Source organism: Vombatus ursinus, unplaced genomic scaffold (assembly GCF_900497805.2).
Source record: "Vombatus ursinus unplaced genomic scaffold, bare-nosed wombat genome assembly UNPS02014812.1, whole genome shotgun sequence".
Taxonomy (NCBI): domain Eukaryota; kingdom Metazoa; phylum Chordata; class Mammalia; order Diprotodontia; family Vombatidae; genus Vombatus; species Vombatus ursinus.
In genome coordinates, this window is record NW_020954590.1 from 46469485 (window position 1) to 46495262 (window position 25778).

At 35.3% G+C, this 25778-nt stretch overlaps 1 protein-coding gene across 3 annotated transcripts in view; it reads right to left on the reverse strand.

The window, feature by feature from the left end:
* LOC114054253 (structural maintenance of chromosomes flexible hinge domain-containing protein 1-like) overlaps positions 1-25778 on the reverse strand; it is a 182174-nt gene that overhangs the window by 34811 nt on the left and 121585 nt on the right. For all 3 annotated transcript variants that reach the window (XM_027877431.1, XM_027877432.1, XM_027877433.1), the window contains exons 34-40: positions 25056-25120; positions 22982-23069; positions 22140-22271; positions 17930-18082; positions 6337-6463; positions 6031-6150; positions 4993-5078 (exon numbers count right to left, since the gene is read on the reverse strand). In XM_027877431.1, the coding sequence (XP_027733232.1) occupies positions 4993-5078; positions 6031-6150; positions 6337-6463; positions 17930-18082; positions 22140-22271; positions 22982-23069; positions 25056-25120 (771 nt within the window). The remainder of the gene's footprint in view (positions 1-4992; positions 5079-6030; positions 6151-6336; positions 6464-17929; positions 18083-22139; positions 22272-22981; positions 23070-25055; positions 25121-25778) is intronic.

The following is a 25778-nucleotide window of genomic DNA, read 5'->3' on the forward strand; positions in this document are numbered from 1 at the left end:
TAAAGTACCTTATTAAATGTGGGTTAAGTATTTGGTCATAAGTGATATATATATATGTGTGTCACACACACACACACACACACACACACACACACAAATATGTATATGTCAATGTCAAGTAAAAATACTGTGAAAATACAAAATATGAAAAAAATTTTAAAATGAAACAAATTTAGGGAAAATAATACCGAACATACTATATGGATAACAAAAGATATTAAACTGAAATTCCTTAGTTTTGTGATTACTACTTTGTAGTAATCTTCCATTTTTACTGAACTTGTTTTCAAGTACTTTAGCCAACATTACATGCTTATTATTCACTTTGGGAAGTAGGTAGAAGTCACTAAAATTCAGTTTTCAGGGCTTTTGTTAAATAAAGCTTCGCTAAGCTGCTTAGACTGTTACACTTAAGAGAAAGCTAATGGTTTTAAAATTTTTTACTCTGGTATCTTCTCAGGGATGCCAAACTTCTTCTGAGTCATCTGCAGGCCTTCACAGGTCATCTGTAGCTTACACAAAACTTCTCCAAAATTCCCATTGACAGTAATTTCTTATGCTGACCCATGATATATTGAAACCATGATGGGAAAAGTCACACTGTGGAGGGGATTAACTATACTTTATATTTCTAATCTTCAATCTTTCCCTATTGACTGGCTCCTATTTTTTAGAACATTTCTCAATAAAATCTTGAAGATTTAAATCTTTCTTGTCCTTAAAAAAAGCTTCACTTGACTTTGCCTCTGCATCCCAAGCTACCATCCTCTTTCTCTCCTACCTTTCACTCTATAAATTCTGCATTTGCAGAGTGTACACCCTTCTGTCTTTGGTTAAACATGATGTTTCTCTTGAAAACATGAACTAGACAGTTAGGTTCAATTGCAGATTATGTGGGTTGTAAAAATACAGTTTGTTTTCTTAACTTTCTGGTTTCTGAGAAGGGAATAATAAATATTTTAATTAAATTTTTTTTAAAAAACTAAATTCTTAGAAAGGTCTGTCTACAAGTTGTCTCCATTTGCTCATCACCCTCTCATTTCTCACTGCTTCGCAATATGGTTTCCAACATAACATTCAACTGAAATTGTCTTTTAATTGATAAATCCAAAGGCATTTTTTCTCAGTCCTGATTCTCTCTTTGACCTTTCTGCAATTTTTGACATTGTTAACTACTTCTGTTCATGATACTCATCTTCTTCCATTAGATTCCATGGCTATACTCTGATCTCTTGATTCACCTACTCTTCCAACTATTCCTTTTCAGTCTCTTCTGCTAGATTATTATAACCACCCCACCCCCCTCCACACATCCATAAAATACCGCATTTCTAAAGGCTCTGTGCTTGGATCTTATTCTCTTTCTCTTTTGATAATTTCATTAACTGCCATGAATTCAATTATCATCACTTTGCAATGGACTCATGAGTTTATCTATAATCTGTCTCAACTCTCTCCTGACCTCTAGTCCTACATAACTGACTGCATGTTGAACATCTTCAACCATCCCACAAGAAGTTCAAATGCAAAACATTTAAAAATTAGTTTTCTACCTAAAAACCCATCCCTCTTCCATATTTCCCCATTTCTGTTGAATACATCACTGTATTTTCAGTCACTGAGGTATTCCAATCTCAAGTGATCCTTGACTTTACCCTTTCTTATCCCCTCCAATATCCAGTCAAGTTGCCAAGTTTTATTGTAGAGGACAAAACAGACAACTCTTCCATCTGTTGTCTTACGGTTACCTCCATAACTTCTACCCTAGTTCAGACCCTAATCACCTTTTGCCCAGCCTATTATAAAAGTCATGTTTCCCTGCCTTCGGTCTTTCCCTTGCCTTATCCATTCACCATAAAGCTATTTAAAAGTTCTGTAAAACATAAGATCTGATCACACTGGCAACCCCTCATTCAAAAATCCTCAATGGCTCCCTAGAGACTCTAGGTCAAACTACAAAAGCCTTAATCCAGGATTTAAAACTCTCTACGATCTAGCTGCCATCTTGCCTTTTCAGTCTTATACAATAGTATTCCCCCTCATTCACTTTCTGTTCCAGTCAACTGGCCCGATAGTTATTTCCTACATACAATATTTTCATTTCTTCCCCCACACTTTTGAACATGCGGCCTCCAATGGCATACACTTTCTACTTACCTATACCTATTAAAATCCTAGCTTCTTCAAGATATAAGTACAGTACTATCTTCAACATGACTCCTTTCCAATTACCAGCACTTGCTCCCATATGAAATCACCATCTATTACCTTAACTGTATGTAAGTGTGCATATGTTGTAACCAACTCCCTAACCTTCACCCCTTTACCCCTTGACACCTAGAAGACTATGTGAGGTGGCATAAGTCACTTAGCCTCTCAGAGCTACAGGCAACACAGTAAGACTCTTAAGTTGCAAAGAAATGCAGGCCTGTATTGGTGGAAGAGGGATCCTTATCTGGGAGTTTCCTAAATCAATGAAATTACAGGTCTAATACATATTCCTATGTTATCATCAAAGACTTATACAAAGTAGATGATAAATGTCTGCTAAATGATATGTGGACATGTTTGTATATGCTATCACATGCAATACATGTAAAATGGAAGTCACCATCTTCCCTCCTCTAAATTTTTCAATATTTGTTAAGGGTATCCCTTAATACCTTAACTCCTATTCACCTGGATTGAGCCTTCCTAAAATTCTTCATTCTTGCCCTCAACACTGCCCCCATTATCTAATCAATAAGTTATCAAGTTTAGTTAATTCTGTTTACTAAACATGTCTTGCATCCATCCCTTTCTCTTCTCACAGAGCTAACACCCTATTTGAGGTCCTCTAGAGCTGTAAGCATGAACTACCCCAATAGATGCCCTGATTAAGTCTACTTGCTTCTAAGCTTTCCTTTCTTCAATCTACCCCGAATGGTACCTGTCAAAACAATTATGATTAGGCACAGGTAAATACCCATGTTTCTCTCGGTTCAAAAACTTTCATGGGCAAAAGATTTAGAACTGGAAGTGTACTTAGGATAGAATTTAGTCCAATCTCTTCATTTTACAGATAGGGAAATAAGGCCCAGAGTGGTTAAATGACTTGTTGAATTCACAGGTTAACAAATGACAGAGCAAAGATTGAAATAAAGGTCCTCTGATATCAAATAACTGCTTATCTCCAAAGATAAAACCAAAAAACTCCTCTGTCTGGTATTAAAGGCCCTCCAGAATCTGGGTGCAACCTACCATTACCTACCCATCACACACTTAGTTCCAATCAAAGGGGACTACTGTTTCATCAATTTAAAAAATAGCCTCAAAAAGAGGGAATTTGGAAGAGTAAAAGAGTGCAGGTCATGAATAAAGTCAGATAGCAGGTTCAGACACTCACACTTTGGTTCATTTCAACAATAAAGCCTACTCTATCTATACAAGGTATTATGTCAAACCTTGAAGATGCACGGACAAAACAAAACAAAAAAACTTTCTCTGCCTTCAAGGAATTTACATTCTATTGGAATATGGCTGAATGGCCAGGAGAAAAGTACTTAACCTCAAAGAACAATTCACTAAGGCTTATCTAAACTAGATAAGTAGGTAATGTTAGCCTTTTTCTTATTTATTTTGAAAAAAAAAATCTCTTAAGACTGTAAAGTAAGAAAAAAGTGGAATTTGTTGGGCTTATAAATCAATGCTGGATGAAATATTTCTATATAAAACTAGTAAATGTTAAAGAAGAAACTAAAGTATTTAAGATAACTTTCATCTTATAGTTGCATTTCACACAATTTTTATTTTACATGTCTGAATCAATAAAGAAGTAAATCAGTAAATAAGTAATGAGAAAAATGTGCAGTTTTTCTTTGTTTTGAACAAGCCTTTAGTAGAAGGGAAAGGCAGTACTCTGAACTCTCCTAGTCCTTTGCCTTTCATTGTGGTCTCTAGAGATGCCTTTTTATTCTTTCCCTCCTCTTGTATTTACAAGATATCTGGCTTTTCCCAGAGGGCATCGTATTACTATGGGCTACCTTTTAGCGCTACCATACCCCAAAAATACTGGACTTTTTTCAAGTTTCAGATAAAACCCTAACTTCTTCAGGAAGCCTCTCCTTCTCCTTAATGCCTTCTCTCTGCTGACTATTTCCTGTTCATCCTGTAAATAGCTTATTTATACATAGTTATTTGTATCTTGTTGCCCCCATTAGATTATGAGCTCCTTATGAGAACAGAGACTGTCTTCGTTAGTATAGGCCACATGTGGCCTTCTAGGTCCTTGGGAGTGGCCTTTTGACTTGAGTCCAAGTTTTATAGAATAAATCCTTTTATCAAGGGGATTTATTCTGTAAAGTTTGAATTCCCTCATAGGGCTGCACTTGAGGACCTACAGAGTCACATGTGGCCTTGAGGCTGCCGGTTCTCCACCCGTGGATAGTATATAGTAGGGGCTTAATAAATATTTACAGACTAAATTCAATATTCCATCTTCTATTCCCACCACTTTTGTCGGGAATTTCCTCAATAACATATCTCATAATCTATATATTACTTTAAGGTTTAGCTTAGGCATCATTTCCATAAACTCACTCCTGATCCGATAAGGCAATAATAATTTTTTGTGTATGTGTTTATCACCCTAGTAATAATCATTAATACAAATACTGATTATTGTTGTTGAATCACATGTACATAACTTAGGATCCTGTACAGACGTAAAAAATATTTGCTGATTGAACTTCTTTGAGAACATGATAACATAAGACTTGGATAATCTCATCTAGGACATCTGGTCAAACTACAACTGTAATCTATAACCAATACCCTCCTTATTAACCAAAAAAAATCAGTGCCCTTATCACTGCTAAGACTAAGTTCAGATTAATGTTAAAATATTTCTTGTATGATATAAACCATTTTCTAAGCTTCAGATTTAAGAATAATATACACACATGCATATATATATTTAACATGTATGTTTATAATTACATTTGACAAACATACCTGTGGTGGTGTTGGAATGTTTATATGGTGTTTTTTTAGTTCATTCCTCAAATGGACTTCTTTTGACCCTGCTTCTTGGGCTTGGCCTAAATTAAGTAATAAATAAAACAAATAACCCAGAACACAGTCTAGTAAGAATTGTTCATTTTTTTATAGGTCTTAAAAGTTTTTGATGCTTGATACTAAAACACCAAAATATCATGACATTGTTTTAGCTATGTATTCAACATAGTAATTTTTATCCTGTACTCTAGAACTAGATTCATCATGATATTTTGATGTCTAGAGAAGGTAAAATGTTTACCAATATTAAAGAATCTTTATTTTAACATTCAAACATTAGTCAATCAGAAAACAAAAAGGCAAAACCCAAAGAAGGAGAGGACTTACTAGGTGCTCATCTAAAAGCTAATGAAATGAGGTAGACAGTGTATACAAAACACTATGTGACTATTATAATCGAGAAGTCAAAGTCTATCAAAAAGAAATGATCTATCCACATATGTCATATTTTTAACTAATAAGCTATGACTGCTTTACCTTCATAAAAAGCAATAGAACAAACAATAGAAATTATTGCCCTTGTTTTTTGGTTCATTAATATTCTGAAAGCAAACAACCTAATGAGTATGTGTGTGTATAATGAAAATCATCATTAAAGAATATATTTTAAAAAATTCATTAGAGGGGGCAACGAGGTGGCACAGTGGATAAGAGCACCAGCCCTGGAGTCAGGAGGACCTGAGTTCAAATCCATCCTCAGACATATAACACTTACTAGTTGTGGACTCTGGGCAAGTCACTTAACCCCAATTGCCTCACCAAAAAAAAATTTTTAAAGTACATTAGGGTTAAGAGTGGAGGTACTGTCAAAATATATTCACATTTGTTTCCTTAAGTTACTTAGTTTGGGTGCATAAAATCACATTTTCTTCTACGGTATAATCAAAACCACATTTGCTATTAAGTATAGTTGTCAAACTGCTATTGCCATCCCCCCATAATAATTTACAATAACACTTGAATGACACGACTTACATTTCATTTCATTAATAAGCTGATGGCTGGCATCAAATAAATTTCGGTACAGAACAATGGACTGAGATAGCTGGTCTCTCTCTTTTGTAAGTGCTGCCATCTGCTGCTGCTTCCTAAAGTCTAATAAAAAAAATTACAATAACTTATTTATTTTATTTAAATGTTTATGCTGTAAAATTAATGTTTTTAATAAAACTGAGTAACAGAAACAATAATTTGCCTGATTGTACCTGAAATAACTATACTGCACATTAAAATAACATGAAGTGATTAAAGTTTTAAGTATCCCTGTCATGAAAAACTCACCATTATAAAACATAAATGATAGACGGTATGGTTCCAATGTTCTTGATAAAGCTGGTAGTTGAGGTTCAAATACAATAAAATACTCAGCACTGTCCCTTCCAGGGCTATTTTCTGCCAGTACTAGATCCTATGCAAATAAAAAAGTATACCTCCAGTAAGAGAAACTAAGTTTAAAAAAGGCATTTTTCTACATCTTACATTATCATAGGTAAAATTTTACTCTATTTCAAGGTAATTAATATATAGTTTATATATAAGTTTTATAATTTTTGCCTTTAAGATTTAAAATTCATAAGCATCCTCTAAACAAAAAATTATCTATAATTTAAAAGATTTTTCAAAACATAATTTCTGAAATCAACTGATATTTTATAAGAAATCACCTTGTTAAAAATTACCAAAATGAAATACTGCTTTTCTCCAAAATACAAACAAAAAACACAATCAGAATTACCAGAGTTCACTTGTGTTCTTAGGAGCAAAATCTTTCAAATCCATAAGGTTAAGACCAAACAAAAGAGGAAAGAAGGTAAAACATACAAAAAATCCCAAACTCCCATGGCTGAGTTACAGTTACAATTGTTACCATGGAAGCAGACACTACATCCCAGGTGACTGAACAAGGTGCTCCCACGGGGTTGTTTTTTCTTAACATTTCTAAAAGATGCATTAAAATACAATATTTAGTAGACATGACAAAATAGAATAAAAAGAATACAAACAAAATGCAAATAATATTTAAAATATTCCTATCATAGAGCAAATCTGCCCCCAAACCAGTACGAAATGATTCACAGTCAAAATAGAAGCACAGCTTTGTGTGTGTGATTTTAAATAAATATCAATAATGTCCAAAGCACAGATAGGAAGTGAAAATACAGTCACTGAAAGTTCTGAGACTTAGAATGAGATCTAAAGAACCTTAATTTAAAATAAAATTATCACTGTGATAAGAATAAATGTTCTCCGACCCCTCCCCCCATTTTATTTTTTCTTATTCCTTTTCTCAACCCTCATTTTCCTTAATTAAAGCCTGGGCTCTGACAAAATAGGATAAAAAGAGGCAGGCAGTTCAGGGTATAGAATAGGAAAAAAGGAAGGGTAAGATACTCAGGAAATCTGGCAAATTGGATACCAAGAAAAGGTATAACATGGGATATGAATTATCAGTGGAAAGGAGAAGTAATTCTGAGAAAGATTATCCAGGAGGAAAAGCAGTAATAAAATTCATGCTCCTGGGCAGTTATTAACTAAGCAATTTTCACATAAAGATGTTATAGGGTTGAGAATGATCTACATAACCATTTGTTAAGAAAATAAGGAACAGACTTTTAGAAATAATTTTTTTTAATAGAACACCACCTGTTCAGTCACACAAACTTGCTGGAAATCAACCCTCCTCCTAATTTCCTGGCCATCAGCTCCAAACCATGCTGTCTCCACTTCAGTGATGATTATCTTTGCCTCTTTCCTTCCTACAAGAATTTTGGATTCCACTTGTGAAACCAACTTGAGCTCTGCTAAGTAGTTTTCTCCTCATGTCATCAAGAACCACGATCTGCCTCCAAACTATGGCTCCATACCAAATTACGTCATTACCTACATAGTGCATTACCCCTTCCCCACTTTTCAGCTCCCTTTTATGTGTAGTCTTCTTCTCCCATTAGAATGTGGAAGCTCCCACTTTCTCAACTGCCTGTAATTATATCTTCAGTGCTTAGCACAGTGCCTGACACACAGTAAGTGCATTTATCTTTACCTAATATATAATGTTTTATCTAAGTTCAAGTTGCTCTCATTCTTAAAATAATAATTAACTAGATCTGCTACCCTCTCAAACAATAAAGCTATATCCCTTCTCTCTTCACATTCGAACTTCTACAATAGTTGCTTTTATTTCCTCACCTCCAACACATTTCCCAATCCCTTCCAACCTGGTTTTACAAAACTTAACTGCTTTCCCCATCAATGACATCTTATGTGCTAAACTGAATGGCTCTTTTTTTGGGGGGGGGGGGAAGTAGTCAATGTGGGTCACATTTGAACTCAGGTTCTCCTGACTCCAGGGCCAGTACTCTATCCACTGCAAAGTGGCCTTTTCTTAGGGCCCTTTCTACGAGACCACCTCAATAATGACAAATTTGGTCAATCACTCCCATTCCTTCTCTTTACAAGTAGGTGTCAGGAAGATCTGAGTTTGAATCCTGCCTCCGATTCTGACTAGCACGGTGACTGAGGCAAGTCACTTAACCTATATATGCCTTAGTTTCCTCATTGGTAGAATGGGGATAATGATACTACTTACAGGGTTGTCCTGAGAATCAAATGAGTTAACACGTGAAAAATGATATATAATATTATATTGATTCCCTTGCCTCTCGTCTCTTTCTCCCTCCACACAGCTATCAATCAAACTGATACTCCTAAAATATACAGCATTTACATTTCTACTCAAAAATCTTCAATGGCTCTGTTCGGCCTCTAGGATGAAATAAAAAATTCTCAGTTTGGCATCTAAGGTCCTCCATAATCTGGCCCCCATTTGTATTTCATATGCTCTATTCTAGACATGCTGTACTGCTGTTTCCCATAAATGACCTTCGTCTCATGCTTCATGCTTCCTCCTCCATCCCCCATACATGGAATGTAAGCTCCCTATGACTAAGAATGTCATTCTTTTACTTTTATCTCTAGCATTTTGCATGCCTGACATACAAAAGGCAGTTAATAAATATTTTATTGGTGCTAAATTTTCTCATATCAATCTTAGAATCTTGAGCTTTCTTCAAGACACAGATGAAGGAGGTAGTCCCTCCTGAGTTTCTTCTTGATGCCCACTATTAATGCTACCTCCCTTTTGAAATTACTCTATATCATTTTATATATAGTTTATATAATTTATTTGTATACAAGAAGTTATAGTCTTCTCAGCCATCCCTGAACCACTACAAGATAAGCTCCTTGAAAAAATAACAACAATAACATCACCACCTAGCATTTATATATCACCTACTATGTTCCAGGCACAGTGCTAAACACTTTACAAACATCATCTTACTTGATCCTCATAATAACCCTGAGGGAAAAGGAGATTAAATGATTTGCTAAGGTCACAGAGTTAGTGTTTGAGGCTGGATCTAAACTCAGGTCTTCCTGACTCTGGTCTCAGGGCCCAAGACTGATGGTAACTACTTATGAAGATGGTAAATACTTATTAAATATTAGTTGAATTATTGAAATGAATATAAGTGACTGAAAGGCATATAGTTTACAAGAGCCCATGATACTTACAATTTTAAAAATTTCCCTAAGGCTCTCTTCCTACAAGTTTTCTCCCATGTATCGTGAATATGATCTAAGATTCCTTAATGGATACAATCTAGATAACTTTTTGCCCACAGTGCCAAATGAAGTATAAGACAGAGATTGATATGTTCCATAGAGCCTCTGACATAGAGGATATGCTACAGAGTCAACAGTGGGAGAGATTCCCCATAAATAGTGAAGTCCTCCAGAACCTTCCAGATAACAATATGTCAAGTGCATAGAAAGTCCCAGAATGTTAGTATAGTAGTATTACACTGGAATACTAATCTCTCCTCACTAAAAATCCATAATCACTGAAGACAGATTACATAAGAAAAATTAAATGGAAACAACTTAAGGGAAAGATGCATCCTGGATATAGCTGTGGTATCTTACTTGAATACAAGAAGCAGCAATAAAGATATCATCTAGGAAATATGTGCTTTGAAAAGTCGATGGAGAAGATGAGTAATGAGAGTGAAGGATAACAGCCTGAATCCTGAATTATACCAATGGAATATTAAAGAATCTAAAAGGAAGGCCTCCAGCATGTTGGATAGATCCTTTACAAATTATTTAAGGGAAGACTAGAATAGAACATGATGAGAAGGTGTGTGAGAACTGCAGTCTACATTTGATAGATGTTCCCACAATAATCACACAACAAACTCATTGAAATATTTGTGTATTACTCCTTAGCTAGACTGTGTAAGCTCCATTTCAGCAACTTTTGTTTTCTCAACACTTTTCATAGATCTCAGCTGTAAGCATAGTGCTCTATAAACATTAAATACTTAATATATTAAAACAAAATATCTGTGGTTGAAAAGAGAAAAAAAATTGAACAATGAGTGTTCCTATGTGGAAATACATTTAGAAGGATGTGTGTTAAGATTTAACAAAATACGAGATAATCATATCCAAAAAAGATGTCAGAGTTGGATAAAATCCACTGAGAAACAAAATCTGTTTGGCAGAAAACAAGACTCCTATATTTATTTTTCAAAAAAATCTGAATGTAAAGGAGTAGAGTTTCTATAATAGACTTTATTGTGATTGGTCCCATATTACAAGTGAACCTAGAGACCTCTAGTGGTTAGAGGAAATTAACCAACAAAATGTGGGTCTAAGCATACAGTTACTTGGACCAGATGCTATCACCTTATATTCAAGACTTACTGTTCAAAGCAGGTCTTAGGGATCCTACTTATTAGTTTACAAACAACAATTTCTTTATTATTTGAGAAGACAATAACCCAGTTACACTTAAGATTTCTAGACTTTTCTTTTCCCTTTCCTAGTGACGGGAAATCATTTAAGTTGGTAATATAAATCAAATAAAGGTGGTTATATGTTGAGCTGTACCAGCTCCTAAGGATATTTAATCGTATGATTTGCTCGATATTTAGTGCTGATTTTGGCTCTTAACTTGTACTGTGCAAGCTTGAAGTAGATGTACACCAATTTTAGTAAAAATGAGATTAACTGATTGGGTTTCTGAAATCGAACAAAAAAATCAATGAAGGCTAAAATAATTCAGATTGCTTCATGAGACAATATGTATTATTCAAATCCTTGTGGACTCACTCTGTTTTAATTTGTAAAATGTTCTTTTGAAAAAGAACTTTATTCTGATTATTCTCCCAGGTCTAAAATAATACACAGATTTTAAAAACTGATAATACTATATGTTGTTTTAAAGAAACATTCTAGGGGGCAGCTAGGTGGTGCAGTGGACAGAATACCAGGCCTGGAGTTAGGAGGACCTGAGTCCAAATCTGGTCTCAGATCAGACACTTGACACTTACTAGCTGTGTGACCCTGGGCAAGTCACTTAACCCCAACTGCCTCACCAAAAACAAACAGTCTTAATAGTAAGATTACAAATGACGAAATGTATTTAGCTTTTAAATAGCATTCTTCCTGAGAAGGAAAAGTAATTATCCCTCTATAGTCCCCCCCCCAAAAAAACCCAAGCTTTTTTTCCCTTTTTCTGAATCCCAACTGATATTTGAGTAAATTAAATATAAAATAACTTATTACTGGTAGAAAAGAATGTTGAATGGGGGGTAAGGGGGAAAGTGAAACAGGACATTAGTGTTTAAAATCTTTGAGGGAAAAAAGATAACAAAGGAAAGCATTTAAAGATGATGGAAAGAATTTTTGTTGAATTGAAAGACTTCTGAGGTCCCCTAGGATTCTTAGATTGGTATTGGTAAAACAGATTAGTGAAGCATTTCCTTATTAATAATCTTATCAGATTTGGAGGTGTAGGGTGTGTTCAGGGAAAACTAGTACTTCTGACGTGAAGGCTGCTGAGTCCTTTTCAGGGCTGCTTTCCACCTTTGATATCTACCTGTTCCACCTAACTCTCACCTGTGGCTCCAAAAAGCTGTAGCATGTGCAGCAGCCACACCCAGGTAAACTATTTCGGCAAATGAACTAAACCAAGTAGAGGATAACCAAGAGGTCTCAAACCCATTGGTGAGTTAGAGGGGTGTCTTCCCCAAGCACATAAAGACTTCCCCTGGTGGAATAGGCTAATGAGAACAATTTATTCCAATGGCCATGAAGGCAGCTGAAGCAGGCACTGTGGAGAGCACTGTGGTTAGACATTGAAGACACCAAAGTCACTGCATCTTGAGCCATCACCAGTCACCTTGATTCTCTCCTGCCACTGGACTGTCATAACTCTAGAGGACAGAGTGAGGCCAATGACTTTGTGCAACTCTGCCTCACTTAAATCCAATTTACACATAAATCAAAAGACATCACCCTTACCATTTCATCATTTTTACCTATCTCAAAGTCCTATGATGACAGGGAAGTGATGAAGCAGCAGATACAGATACACTGGGAGCTGTAGTTACAATCCTGCACATGGGTGGACCAGGTCACAGGGTCTTTTTCTTACTGAAAGCAGCAGTGGAATCTGGCAGCCCCTGGGTGTCTGAGCAGCCTTTTAAGGATCACACTGCTCACCTCCTGGTGTGAGGAAGGGGCTAGAAAAGGTGTCCTAAAAACTGTCTGTTTACCCAACCCTGGCCTAATTGGCCAGGCAGCTGGGGAACCCACCCTGTGGATGAAACCCCCCAAAAAATGAACAAAAACGTCTGCAAAGACGATTCCACTCACCATCGGCACATGGAATGTGCACACACTTATAGACAACATAATATCCAGTAGACCTGAAAAATGAGCAGCTCTTATTGTAAGAGAACTCAGAAGGCATCGCATCCAAAAGCAGCCCTGAGTGAAACAAGGCTGGCAAATGAAGTCCAGCTTACTGAAGTCAGATCTGGATACATGTTTTTCTGGAGTAGCTGAAGTGAAGAGGAGAGCCACGAAGCTGGTATAGGTTTTACAATCACAGCTCATTTAGTCTACAAGCTTGTATGCCTACCTAAAGGAATGAATGACAGGCTCATGATAATTCGATTGCCAGTTATAGGAAAATGTCACGTCACCATCATCAGTGCCTATGCTCCCACTATGATGAACCCTGATGAGGTCAAAGAAAAATTTTATGAAGACCTGGAGACCGTTATCATCAATGTGTCAAAAGAAGAGAAGCTTATAATTCTGGGTAACTTTAATGCTAGAGTAGGCTCAGACTACCAGACATGGCAAGGAGTCCTGGAGAGGAAGGTAGTTGGAAACAGCAACGGTAATGGTAACTTACTACTGAAGACCTGAGCTTCTCATGACCTTCTCACTACCAATGCTGTCTTATATTTTCCTAAACGCAATAAAACTTCATGGATGTACCCTTGCAACAAACATGGGCATTTAATAGACTATGTGATCGTAAGGGGAAGAGACAGGCAAATTGTGAAAGTGGAGAAAGCAATGTGTGGCATAGAGTGTTGGACTGATCATAGACTTATTCTCTCCAACCTAAATATTCAGATTCAATAAAAGCGAGGTCCCCAAAACAAAATGACTACCAGAAGAATTAATGTGAACAGATTAGAGTTCCTCTCTGACAGGGAACAGTTTGTTGCTAATTTGGAGGGAAAGTTGAGCCAACATAGAGTTGGCAACAGTGGAGCACAAGAGGAGTAGGCAGTTTTAAGAGATTAGGTGTATAGCTCTGCATTTGCTCATCTGGACCAGAATACTTTGCAAACATCAAGACTGGTTTGATGAAAATGACAGAGAATTCAGAAGCTGCTAAATGAAAAAACAAGAACCCCACAGGGTTTACCAACAGGAAAGTTCATGTATCTCTAAGAAAGCAACATTTAATTTCATCAAAAGTAAAGTGCAAGCAAAACTGAGAGAGATACAGGATTCTTGTCTCAGTAAGGAGGCAGATGAAATTCAGTTTGATGCTGATAGTAACAATCCAAAGTACTTTTATGATGCCCTGAAGGCTATTTACAGGCTAAAGACTTATGATATATCTCAACTACCAGTGCCGATGAAGCCACATTGATTAGTGATAAGGACATGATCCTAGAGAGATGGACTGAACACTTCCATAGTGTTCTCAACAGACCATCATCAATCAATGCTGAAGCCACTGACCATTTCTCAAGTTGGACTCAATCTCTCCCTAGCTGAAGTTCCAACTGAAGAGGTTTTGAACGCCATTAGGCTCCTTTTGTGTGGCAAAGCACTTGGTGTTGATTCTATTCCAACTTAGATATACAAGGTAGGGGGTCCATCGCTCATACAAAACCTGACTGAATTCCACATTACATGACAAGAGGAGGTTATCCTCCAGGAGTTCAAGGATGCCTCCATATAAAAGTAAATAGATTGTCCTGTGACAATGCGGGTGCACCGCATGGCGCCTCTCTTAGTCACTCCTGGCAAAATTCTTGCCAGAGTCCTTGCCAGTGAATAGGCTGATCTTTCACTGGGAAGATGCTCATCTACCTAAGAGCCAGCGTGGCTTCAGAAAGGGCTGAGGAATGATTGATACAGTATTTGCTGCTCAGCAACTCTAGAAGAAATGCCAAGGGCAGGACAGAGGTCTATACAAAATGTTTGTAGATCTGACCAAGGCCTTTGCTACTGTCAGTAGTGAGGACTTATGAAAAATATGTCAAAATTTGGTTGCCTGGAGAAGTTCATCAGCATTGTACAGCAATTTCATGACAGCATGCTTGCCTGGGTTGTGGATAATAGACAATGCTCTTATGCTTCACCAGTCACCAGTGGAGTGAAACAAGGCTGTGTGCTTGCTCCCATGCTTAAAAGCATGATATTTTCAGTCATGTTGTCAAATGCCTTCAATTAGGACAATCACAGCATCAAAGTCAGCTATCACACTGATGGTAAATTCTTCAACTTGAAAAGGCTACAAGCCAAGACCAAAGTGGAAAGAGTGCTGGTGCATGATTTTCTGTTTGCAGCAACAAAGAATGGATTGATTTTCTGCTGCCTGCACTAATTCTGGCCTAAAAATTAACAGCAAGAAAACACAGGTGCTTGATCATCCACCACCACACCATCCATATAGGGAAACACTGGTTACAGCAAATGGAGAAGTTTTGAATGCTGTGGCTAAGTTCACTTACTTTGGTAGTGTACTTTCCAAGGTTGTAAATACTGATAATGAGGTTGATACACACATTGTCAGAGCTAGCTCAGTGTATGAGAGGCTCTGAAGGAAAAATGTGGGAGAGAAGTAGTATTAGACTGAGTACCAAACTGAAGGTCCATTGTGCTGACCTCACTGCTGTATGCCTGCGACACCTGGACAGTATGTCAGGAAACTGAATTGCTTCCATTTGAATTGCCTATTCCAGCTCTAGATCTGATACAATCGATCATCATGTGTATGTACTATAGGCTATGGAAAAAAGTACATAGTATGAAACAATCCCTACTTGCAAGGAGCTTATATTCTAACAGGAGAGACAAGTACATATAAAAATGTCATACAGCATAAAGTTAATAAATGTGAATATATACAAAGTAATTTAAGTACAAGATAGTTGGAAAGGGGAGCAGCACCAGAAATTGGAGAGATTATTAGAAGAAAGAAGTTAGTATATCCTAAGTATGTGAGGCACCTTCTAGATCCAATGATTACTAAGAATTCAAAATGAATCTAACAATATGTATGTATTTGGGGGCAGCACTTTCTACAAATTAACTAAAACAGATAAGCTCTCACCTTTTCACTATTACCTAGCCTTCCCTAAGTTCTACTTATAACCAGTCAAAAAAATTTATTAAATATCAATGTTGTGTTAAGTGCTAGATATAAAAAAAGGCAAAATATAGTCTCTTGGATATTGTAATAATCCAGGCAAAGGATGATGAAAGTCTAATCTTGGAATTACGATGTGTTATGTGAATGGAAAGAAAGGGGTTGATGTGAGAGATGTTGGTGCAAAATCAATACAAGGTAGAGAATGACTAGACTTTGGAGGGATGTAGCAAAGTGAGAATTTAATAATGACTTTTAGGTTGCAGAGTTGGGTAAGTGGAAGGACGGTGATACACTGGACAGAAAAAGATAATGAATCCCATCTTGGATATGTTGAGTTTGAGATCCATAGAAGACATCTTTAGAAATGTCCTCTAAGCAGCTGGTAATAAAGGATTTGATCTTAAGAGAAAAACCAGAGCTAAATATATAGATCTCAGGGTCATCTCCATAAAGATGATAACTAAACTGATGGGAGCTGAGGTCACCAAGAGAGAATATAGAGAGAAGAGGGTTCCTGACAGAACACTGAAGCAAATCTACATTTAGAGAACATACGGAAAGAGACTGAGGAGACAGGTAGAAGAAGAAACAAGAGAAATTAATGTCATAAATATTCAGAAGAAAGAGTATACAATGGGAAATTACAGTCAATCAATCAATATTTGTTAAGCACGAACTACATGACAGGCACTGTGCTAGGAATATAAAGGGAAAACAATGAAATAATCCCTACCCTCAAGAAGATAACCATGTCAAATCCTGCATAAACAAGGAAGCTAGGGTTTGATAAAAGACCAATGGATTGGCAATTAAGGGATCATTGGTTTAAAAGCACTGGCAAAAAACACAAAATCTTCTTGTCATTCTATTTTTTAAAAAATCTCAGTTAGAACAATAGCACTGCAACATCACAAGATTATGAAGAAAATTAGTACCTAAAATAGTAGCTTCACATTTCTCCCCACGTAAGAAGTATATGTCACTAAATTAAAGTATCTGTAATTCTATTAGTATAGAAACTCCTTCCAAGAATGAAGATCATAAACTTATCTATAACTTAGTAGCTAAATCTTAGGAAATTGCTTCACACTCAGAAATTAAGTGACTTGCACTACACCATGCTGACTTTTTAAAAATTATAAGTTGTGTGTGTGTGTGTGTGTGTGTGTGTGTGTGTGTGTACTTAAGCTAAAATGGATATGACTTCATTGATTTAGATGTTCTATACAATGACATACATTGCCTGGATTACTATGTAAAAAATACTGATATACTCACACCCAGAAAATTGGCAATGACAAAAGATGGGAATAGTTAATGGTGGAGGGGATGTAAGAAGACAGGCACATTAGCTGTTGGTAGAGCTATGAATTAGTACAACTATTCTGGAAAGCCAAACGGAACTATAGAAATTAAAATTAAAACGCCCATTCCCTTTGACACAGAGATTCCACTATTAGGCATATACCACAAAGAAGTCTTTGGTAAGAGATCCCCAATTTATATGCAGATATTTATAGCAGCATTTTTTGTAGAAGCAAAGAACTGGAAATATAGTTGATGCACATCGACTGGGGAAAAGCTAAAAAAAACTACAGTACATTAATGTAATGAAATATTGTTGTGCTGTAAGATACAATGAATATGAATAATATACAGAAGCATAAAAAGATATAAATTGGTGCAAAGTCAAGCAAAGGTGTGTGTGTGTGTGTGTGTGTGTGTGTGTGTGTGTGTGTGTGAGGGGGGAAGTGAGAGAGAAGAAAGGATATAACTATATAAACTACAAGAAATACCACAAAACAATCAAAAGACAATGCTGCACAAGAAAAAAAAACCGTTGACCCCAAAAAAGAGATTAAAAGATGACACCTCCTCCAAATTCTTTTACAGAGGTGGGAAGTCCATAGGTATGGAACACTGCATTTGTTTTCAAGAATGGATTTTGCTCACTTTTTTTCTCATCTACTTTTTCTTTTGTTTTCTTTAAAAATATATTCTTTGTTATTTGGGAAGGCTTTCTGGGAGAGGTGAAGGAGGGTATAGAGAAGGAAATTTAGGAGATCTAAATAGAAAAGATACCAACAAAAATTTCATAAAATATTGGTGAAAAATTACCTTGATTTCAGCTGATCCCTTGATAAATGGAAATTCAACCATTTTAACTTTCCCATTAAAAAGTGGAATCTCAGTATCTTCATCATTAGAACTTTTAATTTTAGCAATTATCTTGCCAATCAAATTAGTTCCAGTGCGATTATTGTGTTCATCCTTAAATTAAAGAAAGTCATAATTGATTAGAATAATCTTTTGGGAATAAAAATCTAAAGAGACAGACAAGTCCCAGATATGCTGAATTTTGTACAGTACTCCAAACATTGACTCATATTTGTCCTTCTGATATTTGTAGTGCAATAGTACTGGCAAGCTATAGCATAAAACTTCAAAAGGTATGAAAAAAAAACAGCAATGAGAGAAAATGATACTGAAGATACTACACACATAACTGGGGTTCTAAATTTACCTGTCAATGCTGACACTGTCACCAATCTGCACCATCCTTCTGGTAATTCACTTACTTTCTCTTTTTAATTTTTTTACCCAATATAGTCAATAATTGTACTCTATTTCATTGGGTTACTGAGAAAAAGGAACCAAGGTTAAAAAGGCTTGTAGTGGAAAGGAAAGACCACTGACTTTAGACCTGCCATTCTACTCTCTACTACCCATGAGAACTTATTCAATCAAGCACTTATAAAGAGCAACGTAACTGTGTACTTGGTATTACGCCAGACACTAAGAATATAAAAGTGATATATCTGCACTCGAGGAGCTTACATTCCACTGAGAGACAATATATATATATATATATATATATATATATATAAAGAGATATGTACAAAGAAAATACAAGGTAACCTTTGGAAGAGAAAGTACTAGTAGCTGGGGGACCAACAAAGTGACCTAAAAGTTAACAGTGTACCACTAGAATTTATTAGTAGGACAAAGAAAATCACTTTGGCAAAAAGTCATTTAACCTACATGAGCCTGAGGGTATTTATATGGTAAATCAGGGGCACAGGGTTGGGAGAAGGGGGAGGGACCTAAGATAATTTCTTTGCCAGCTTAAGATAAATTCTTGCCAGCTTAAAGTCCATGATTTTAGGGACAAAAATCACCCCAAAGGACTAAAAGAGAAACTGAGGCAGAGGTTTGAGCCAAAGCACTTTATTAAAGCGACCCAGCCCCTTCTAATGAGGTGGATCTCAGACCTTCTTCACAATTTGAGATACCCCTTCCTTCCAGTGCCTTATTTTAACAGGGTTTGATAGCAGATTTATTACTTGAACATTCTAAAGTGGCTATACAAAATATAGAATCCCACTGGTTGACATGACACATAAACTAAAATAAACAAGACTGATATATCAGCATAGTGAAGCAAGGAATATCTCCACTGACTAGGTGGTCACAAGATGGATGGGCTCCTCTATGGTCAGGTAAGAGGAGATACAAGCTATACCATATGCTCCAAAAACATATCGGGGAGGGACTTTCCGTACCATGCCACCCATGCTTAGTTTGGTCATGGAATTTGAGCAAAACAGGATGGAGATATCCATGTCAGCATTCTTGCAGTTACACAAGTAAGCTCCATAGCTGGTAAAAAAAAAACTAATGAACATTACATTAAAGCTTGAGGACTATTACAGGGCCCTCTGATTAGAATCTATATTCCTATATAACTTACACAAAACATAGATTAATACATTGTTTATTCTTATACCAATTACTAGATGACTGACTAAATATGTATTTCTAGATGAATATACGAAGATAATTGCTAACAATCATTATCCCTTATAGAATCATAATGAACTAATATTGATTAGCGTTTGAGTAGGGGTCCTCAATGAATCATCTCTCTCATGATCCTATGAAAAGCTTTATGAATAAATTTGCAAAATATTGATGTGAAAATACATAAAATGATTTATCACTTTATATTTACATTAGTAATAATTTTTAGCTTACCCTACAGTATGTGACCTTAAAATAATCATTCTACGTAAAAATTAGGTGCCAAGAAATGTGGAAAAATGAAAAAAAATTGATATCTAATAGCTGATACTATGACTTTTCCACTGATAACTACTGCACTAATATAGTATAATATTTGTTAAGTACTGAGAAGGATCACTGAAGCATACTGTACTGGATAAAAAGGTTATTAGCTTTTCAAAATAGGAAAAAAATGTGAATAGTATATGCAGCATACATCATCAAATGGCACCAAAGCCATTATTATATTATATATATATATATGTTATATATAAATATTTAATAATACACTATGAATATATAAAGTGATATTCTACATGGAGGAAATTTGAAGACTTTGTGTGAAAAATGCCAATAGTACTGGCAAGCTACAGCATAAAATTTGTGAACATTTTTGCATGTTACATTCAACAGTGAATCAAATAGGGCATAAATGACTAATTCAGGATCAAGTACAGCTAAATGCAAGGAGATGCTCTATGTAATACCACAAAAATGAAACTTATATTAAGGAAAAAGAGCTTATGTCATTAACTTTCCAGATGGTTCTTATTCAGTTACATCTAACCATCTAATCCACAACCCACAAAAAGCTAAGGTTTCTAAGACAGAAAGTAAGTTCCCTGAAGGTAGAGATTCTTGAATCCTTCCTGCTGGGCAAACAGTACCCTCCACATAACGGGAACTTAAGATATGTTAGTGGAAGTGAAATGGATTATCATCTGTGATGACTCTTACGCTGCATGAAGCGCTCAGGTAGATTTAAGCTCCCTTGCATTTAACCAGTTTTAGCCATCAGGACACACAGCCATTAGGACAGACCTTCAAGCTACAAGTGAATTATCTCCTTCTGCCCTCAAGATAAGTAATAATCAGCTATATAGCAAAAGACAACTCTGCTCACACTTAAGACACTATGAGCTATAATGCTGCTGACATCAACAGCACAGAGTGGGAAGCAAAGTGTAAAACAGGATATTGGGCAAATTTTTCAGTTGTTCCTTAGCCAGGGCTTCATAGTATGGGGCTTCAGGATTTTTCATCAAGCTTTATTTGAACCCCAGGTGAATTTGAGGGTAGAAATATAAATATAAAGGAAGATAAGAAACGTTTAAGGAATGAACTACTCTTCCCCATCATTAACATGCATAATACAGAACTGATACTGAAGAACTTTAATACTAAATATTTAATAATTAATTATTCTATCTTGGGGCAAAATACTTGGGACAACATTTTAAGACAAACTACTCTATCTACCCCAAAATACTTTGGGATTTTTTCAACTATCAATTTAATACATACTCAACAAATTCATACTAACACTAAAATAAGCTTATGCAATACAAGATTATTGCAACAAGATTATTGCACAATAAACTGTTGTGCACAAGCAGATATTTTAAATTACTGAGGTTTATGACTGATCAACTTTTGAGAAAATTTTAATGACCTGTGGTGAAAGTTCTTAAAAAACATACTATGTACTATACATTCATTATTTTAGTTTAATATGGTTACATCCTCAAGGTCTACTGAGGTCTATTAGTCTTTACATCCCTACATACATTAAATGCCTATAGATTATCAGGCAAGAGTTCTCATGTGTTTCTGATGGGTTTTTCTGTCTCTTCCACTGCCGTCCCCTAGAACTAGTATCAGCATGAACAACTCACAGCTTCTGCCCCTTTACAATTTGATACAGGCTGGAAAACCACATAGCTAAGCTTATCAAAACTGTTTCTAAAATGAAAGTTATTCAATTATACACACCCACATCCATACATTTTTAAATCTCCATGGAAGCAAAGCACTGCATAGAGTAAATAAACTTTCAGTAAGGATTTCTCCTATGATAAAATATGAGTTTTGTGCATAAACTTTACAATGTCTTTTTTTGGATAGTCAGCTTTTTTTCCATCCCTGAAAACGTAGGTTCTTAGCTCTTCTGAACAAGATAATTAAGATTAACAAATAAATTACTTCTGGATAAATAAAGGATTACTATTGCTACCATGCTATGGTTGACAAAATCCCATTTTTACCAAGTCAAACATAATGCTCTTTAAATTACCTGCTAGTTTAGATTACTTATGTCTAAGAATAGATATTCAAGATGGAAGAGTCACTCAATTATCATGTCATCAAATTGCTCTATTACAAAAATGCTCTATTAGTCTAAAAACCTTATACAGTCTTCTCAATATATTTAACATAAAACCAAAAGTAATTATTTTGTGATAATTCTGTAAAATGCAAACATTACCACGATGTTGAGGCACAGGTCTTTGACTAAGGTCCTATTGGCAATAGGTGGAACATTAGAAACAGCCGGGGTAGATGGCAGACATTCAGGAACTAACTTGACTGGTTCATTAGGTATGACATCAACTAAAATCTTAGAAAAGGAAAACAATCTGATTAACAATTTGCTCACATATGTATAAGTTAGAATTAAGAAATGAAGTGATGGCTTATAACCAATTTTTTTTCACATTCTAAGATATTTATTTATTCAGTTAAAATATTTTAAAAGAAATAAGACTAAAATGAAATGCCTGACACCAAAACACAGAAAAACATTCTAAAAACTAATAAAAACTGATTTTAAAAATTAATGTACTAAAACTAATGGTTCCTAAAGTTTGTTTCTAATGTTTCCTAATTAGGGAATACTGTAAATTTTAAGACATTTGGAAATTAACTTAATCATATGACATTTCAATTATTTACAATATAAAAAGTAAACTACAATTCTATCCAGAAGTCTATTTTTTTTTTGGAACTTTATAAATCAGAATTTTTAAAAAATGTTACATACAATATTTATACATGCAGAGTTTTATGTATTCTATTAGCTCAATAAATATTGGTTAAAATTCATGATGCTGAGATCCATAATTATAAAATGCCTTTTGAATCAAATCAAATGTATGAGACATAAATAACAATCTAAAACATTTTATCATTTTCTAAATTTAAAAGTATTTTTTAAAACTGATAACATACACAAAAATGTACAGAACCAGAATATCAAGTTAATACCAAAATTTCAGTTTTCAGTCAGGCCGCATATCACATTGTACTATGTAAAAGCTAAAGACAAACCTGATCACTGTTGAGAACAGAAGATTTGTCGACCATAAAGGCAAACTGGATGCAGTAACTGCCCACTTTGTTTGGAATCACTTTATCCCTTAATTAAAAAGATAAAATATTTCAAAGTTAAATAGGGAGAGAAATTTAGGGTTTATGTGTTTCTTTTTCTAAAATCCATAAAAGGGAACTGAGTAAAAGTCAAACATTAGTTGATACATTTTGATTCTCGAAATGCTTCCTCCTGTTTTTCTTTGTAGAAACATCTGTTCTGGATGGAAAACATTCCTGTCCAGTTTGTAGAAAAATAGAAGACTGCAAAATTGTAGGGTGATTAATTTTGAGAAATTAGAAAATTCTTTCTGTGATTTTAAATTCTGCTAGCATGTGTTTGTGAAATAAAAGAAATCCCTGAATATTCTAACGAATGTTTGTACTTCTTAAAGTCATAGGATTTGTTTGCTCTCTCCTATTTTCTCACCTTTCTTCCAGGGTTTGCATTTTCAGAATTCATTAATTTAGGGAAAAAAAATGCCACACTGGTATACTTCAACTTCAACATCAACTACTGTTCTTTTGTCTAATGTACTAACAACTTTTAACAAACCTTATTTTATAAAAATACAGTTTTTTCAAGGCAAGGAGGAGAGGTTCAGGCTCCTAATCACTAGGATGCCACTTTTTCTACTATTTTATCTTTTAGGTTCCCTTGTCTTTCACTCTACTCTACCTCATTTGATCTCATCAGCTCCCACCAATTCAATTATCATCTTTATACTGATAATTATCAGATCCTAAATATGTAGCCCTAGTCTCCCTGTTCAGCTAGTCATTTATGTCCAAATGCCTGTCAGACCTTCAGAACTAGACAACCTATAGGTTCATCCGACTTAACATCTTTTCTTGCTAACTCTTCTCCCCTCCTTTAAACTTCCTCTTATTGTTAAGAGCACCAACATCCTTCCAATCTAGCATCCAAGCTTCACAACATCAGTGTCATGCCTGACTTTTCACTCTCATGCATCTCTCCTATTCAACCCGTTATCAAATATTACCTTCTTTACAATCTCTCATTTACGTCCTCCTTCTCTCCACTCATACAGCAACAATCTTAATTCAAGCTCCCATCACCTCTCAACCTGGACTAATGCAACAACAGCCTTCTAACTGGCATCCCTGCCTCAAGTTGTTCTGCCTGCCCCACCCCTCCCTGGTCCATCCCACACTCACCTGTTAAAAAGTTGTTTTTCTAAATCATAGTGTTGTTCAAGTCTCACACACACTACTTGCAGTGCCTCCAAGATCAGATATCGACTCCTACATCATTTAAATTATCTCTTCATAACCTGGCCCCTCCGTTCCATTCCAGTTTCCTTCTTGTTCCCCCCTATCCACAGCACTCTTCAATCCATTTACACCGGCCTCCCTGAAGGTACTTGACCACAATCTTTCATCTCCTGCCTCTGTGCTTTTGTACTGTCTCCCAATCACAGAATGTTTAAGGAGCTACCTATATGCCCATCCATCTCCATTTCTTAAAAGTTTCTCTGGCTTCCTTTAAGACTCTGCTCAAATCCCACTTTCCATAGATCCTCCCAATTTGCTCTTTCAGATTTTCTTCACCTACTCTCTTTACATCTTCTATGTACTTAGATATTTAAATATTGTCTTCGCCATTCAAATGTATGTTCTTTGACAGCATGTACTGTTTTTGGATTTCTTTTTAATGCCAGTGTTCGCTAAGCACAATGCCTGGCACATGAAAAGTGTTTAATAAACACTTACTAAGATAGTAGATTCAGAACAATTTTTTGTATCCTCTATGATAATATAGAAGTTATTCTTTTTTCTCTCTATATAAGATAATTATGAACACTAATTAAGTACAGAAAACAGTAGCTCACATATTTGATGATTTTTTTCACCCTTTCTTCCATGTAAAGAACTAAAAATGAAATGATATGGAAACCAGTAATTCCAAAACTTGCTATCATGGAATATTTTCCCAGAGTGGGAAAAATATTTTCAAGATAACCAATTTATAACAAGTATTCATTAACAAATTACAAAAATAATTGAGAAATACCTGAAATAAAAGAAGCCCTCTTCCTTGTCATTATCCTTTATTTTACTACAATTAAATGTTTCTACCTGAAGAGAAAAACAAAAATTTCACATACTATGGCTAGTATATAAGGCAGCCCATATTAAAAATTTAAATGAAGACAATTTAAATTATGCCACTAGGGATACTCTATATGTAAAACATTATTCTGAACAATATCACTTAGCAAAAATATATTTTTTAAAGCCAATGGAACACTGCTTATATTAAGTAGAGTAACCTTATACAGACAAATATACAATTTTAATTTCTATGTGGCTGGACTGACAGGACTCATAAAGAATAAAAATTTATATAAACTTAATGTTTTCCATTTTAATACATAGGTGTAATGACGGAAGAATTTATACAGGGTAAATATATTTCTTCTCTAACTCAAAAAGTCGAAATATGGGACCTTTCTGAAATAGCTACATACTGAAGGTTGCTTATGATCAATACAAAATATAAATTAAGAGAGGAAAAAGAAATACAGATAACTGTTGAGATGGACATTAGGATTGGACCAAATTTGCTCTATTACATGTGATAAACTCATTAAAGGATATGAATCACTGTGAAATAATAAAACTTGTGTTCTTGAACTATTCTCCCCAGAATACTGATTCATATGCAATTGCCAGTTAGCCCTCTGAGGAAAATCCATACACTTCTGTTCACATTCCTTTTCTCATTTTTTTATCC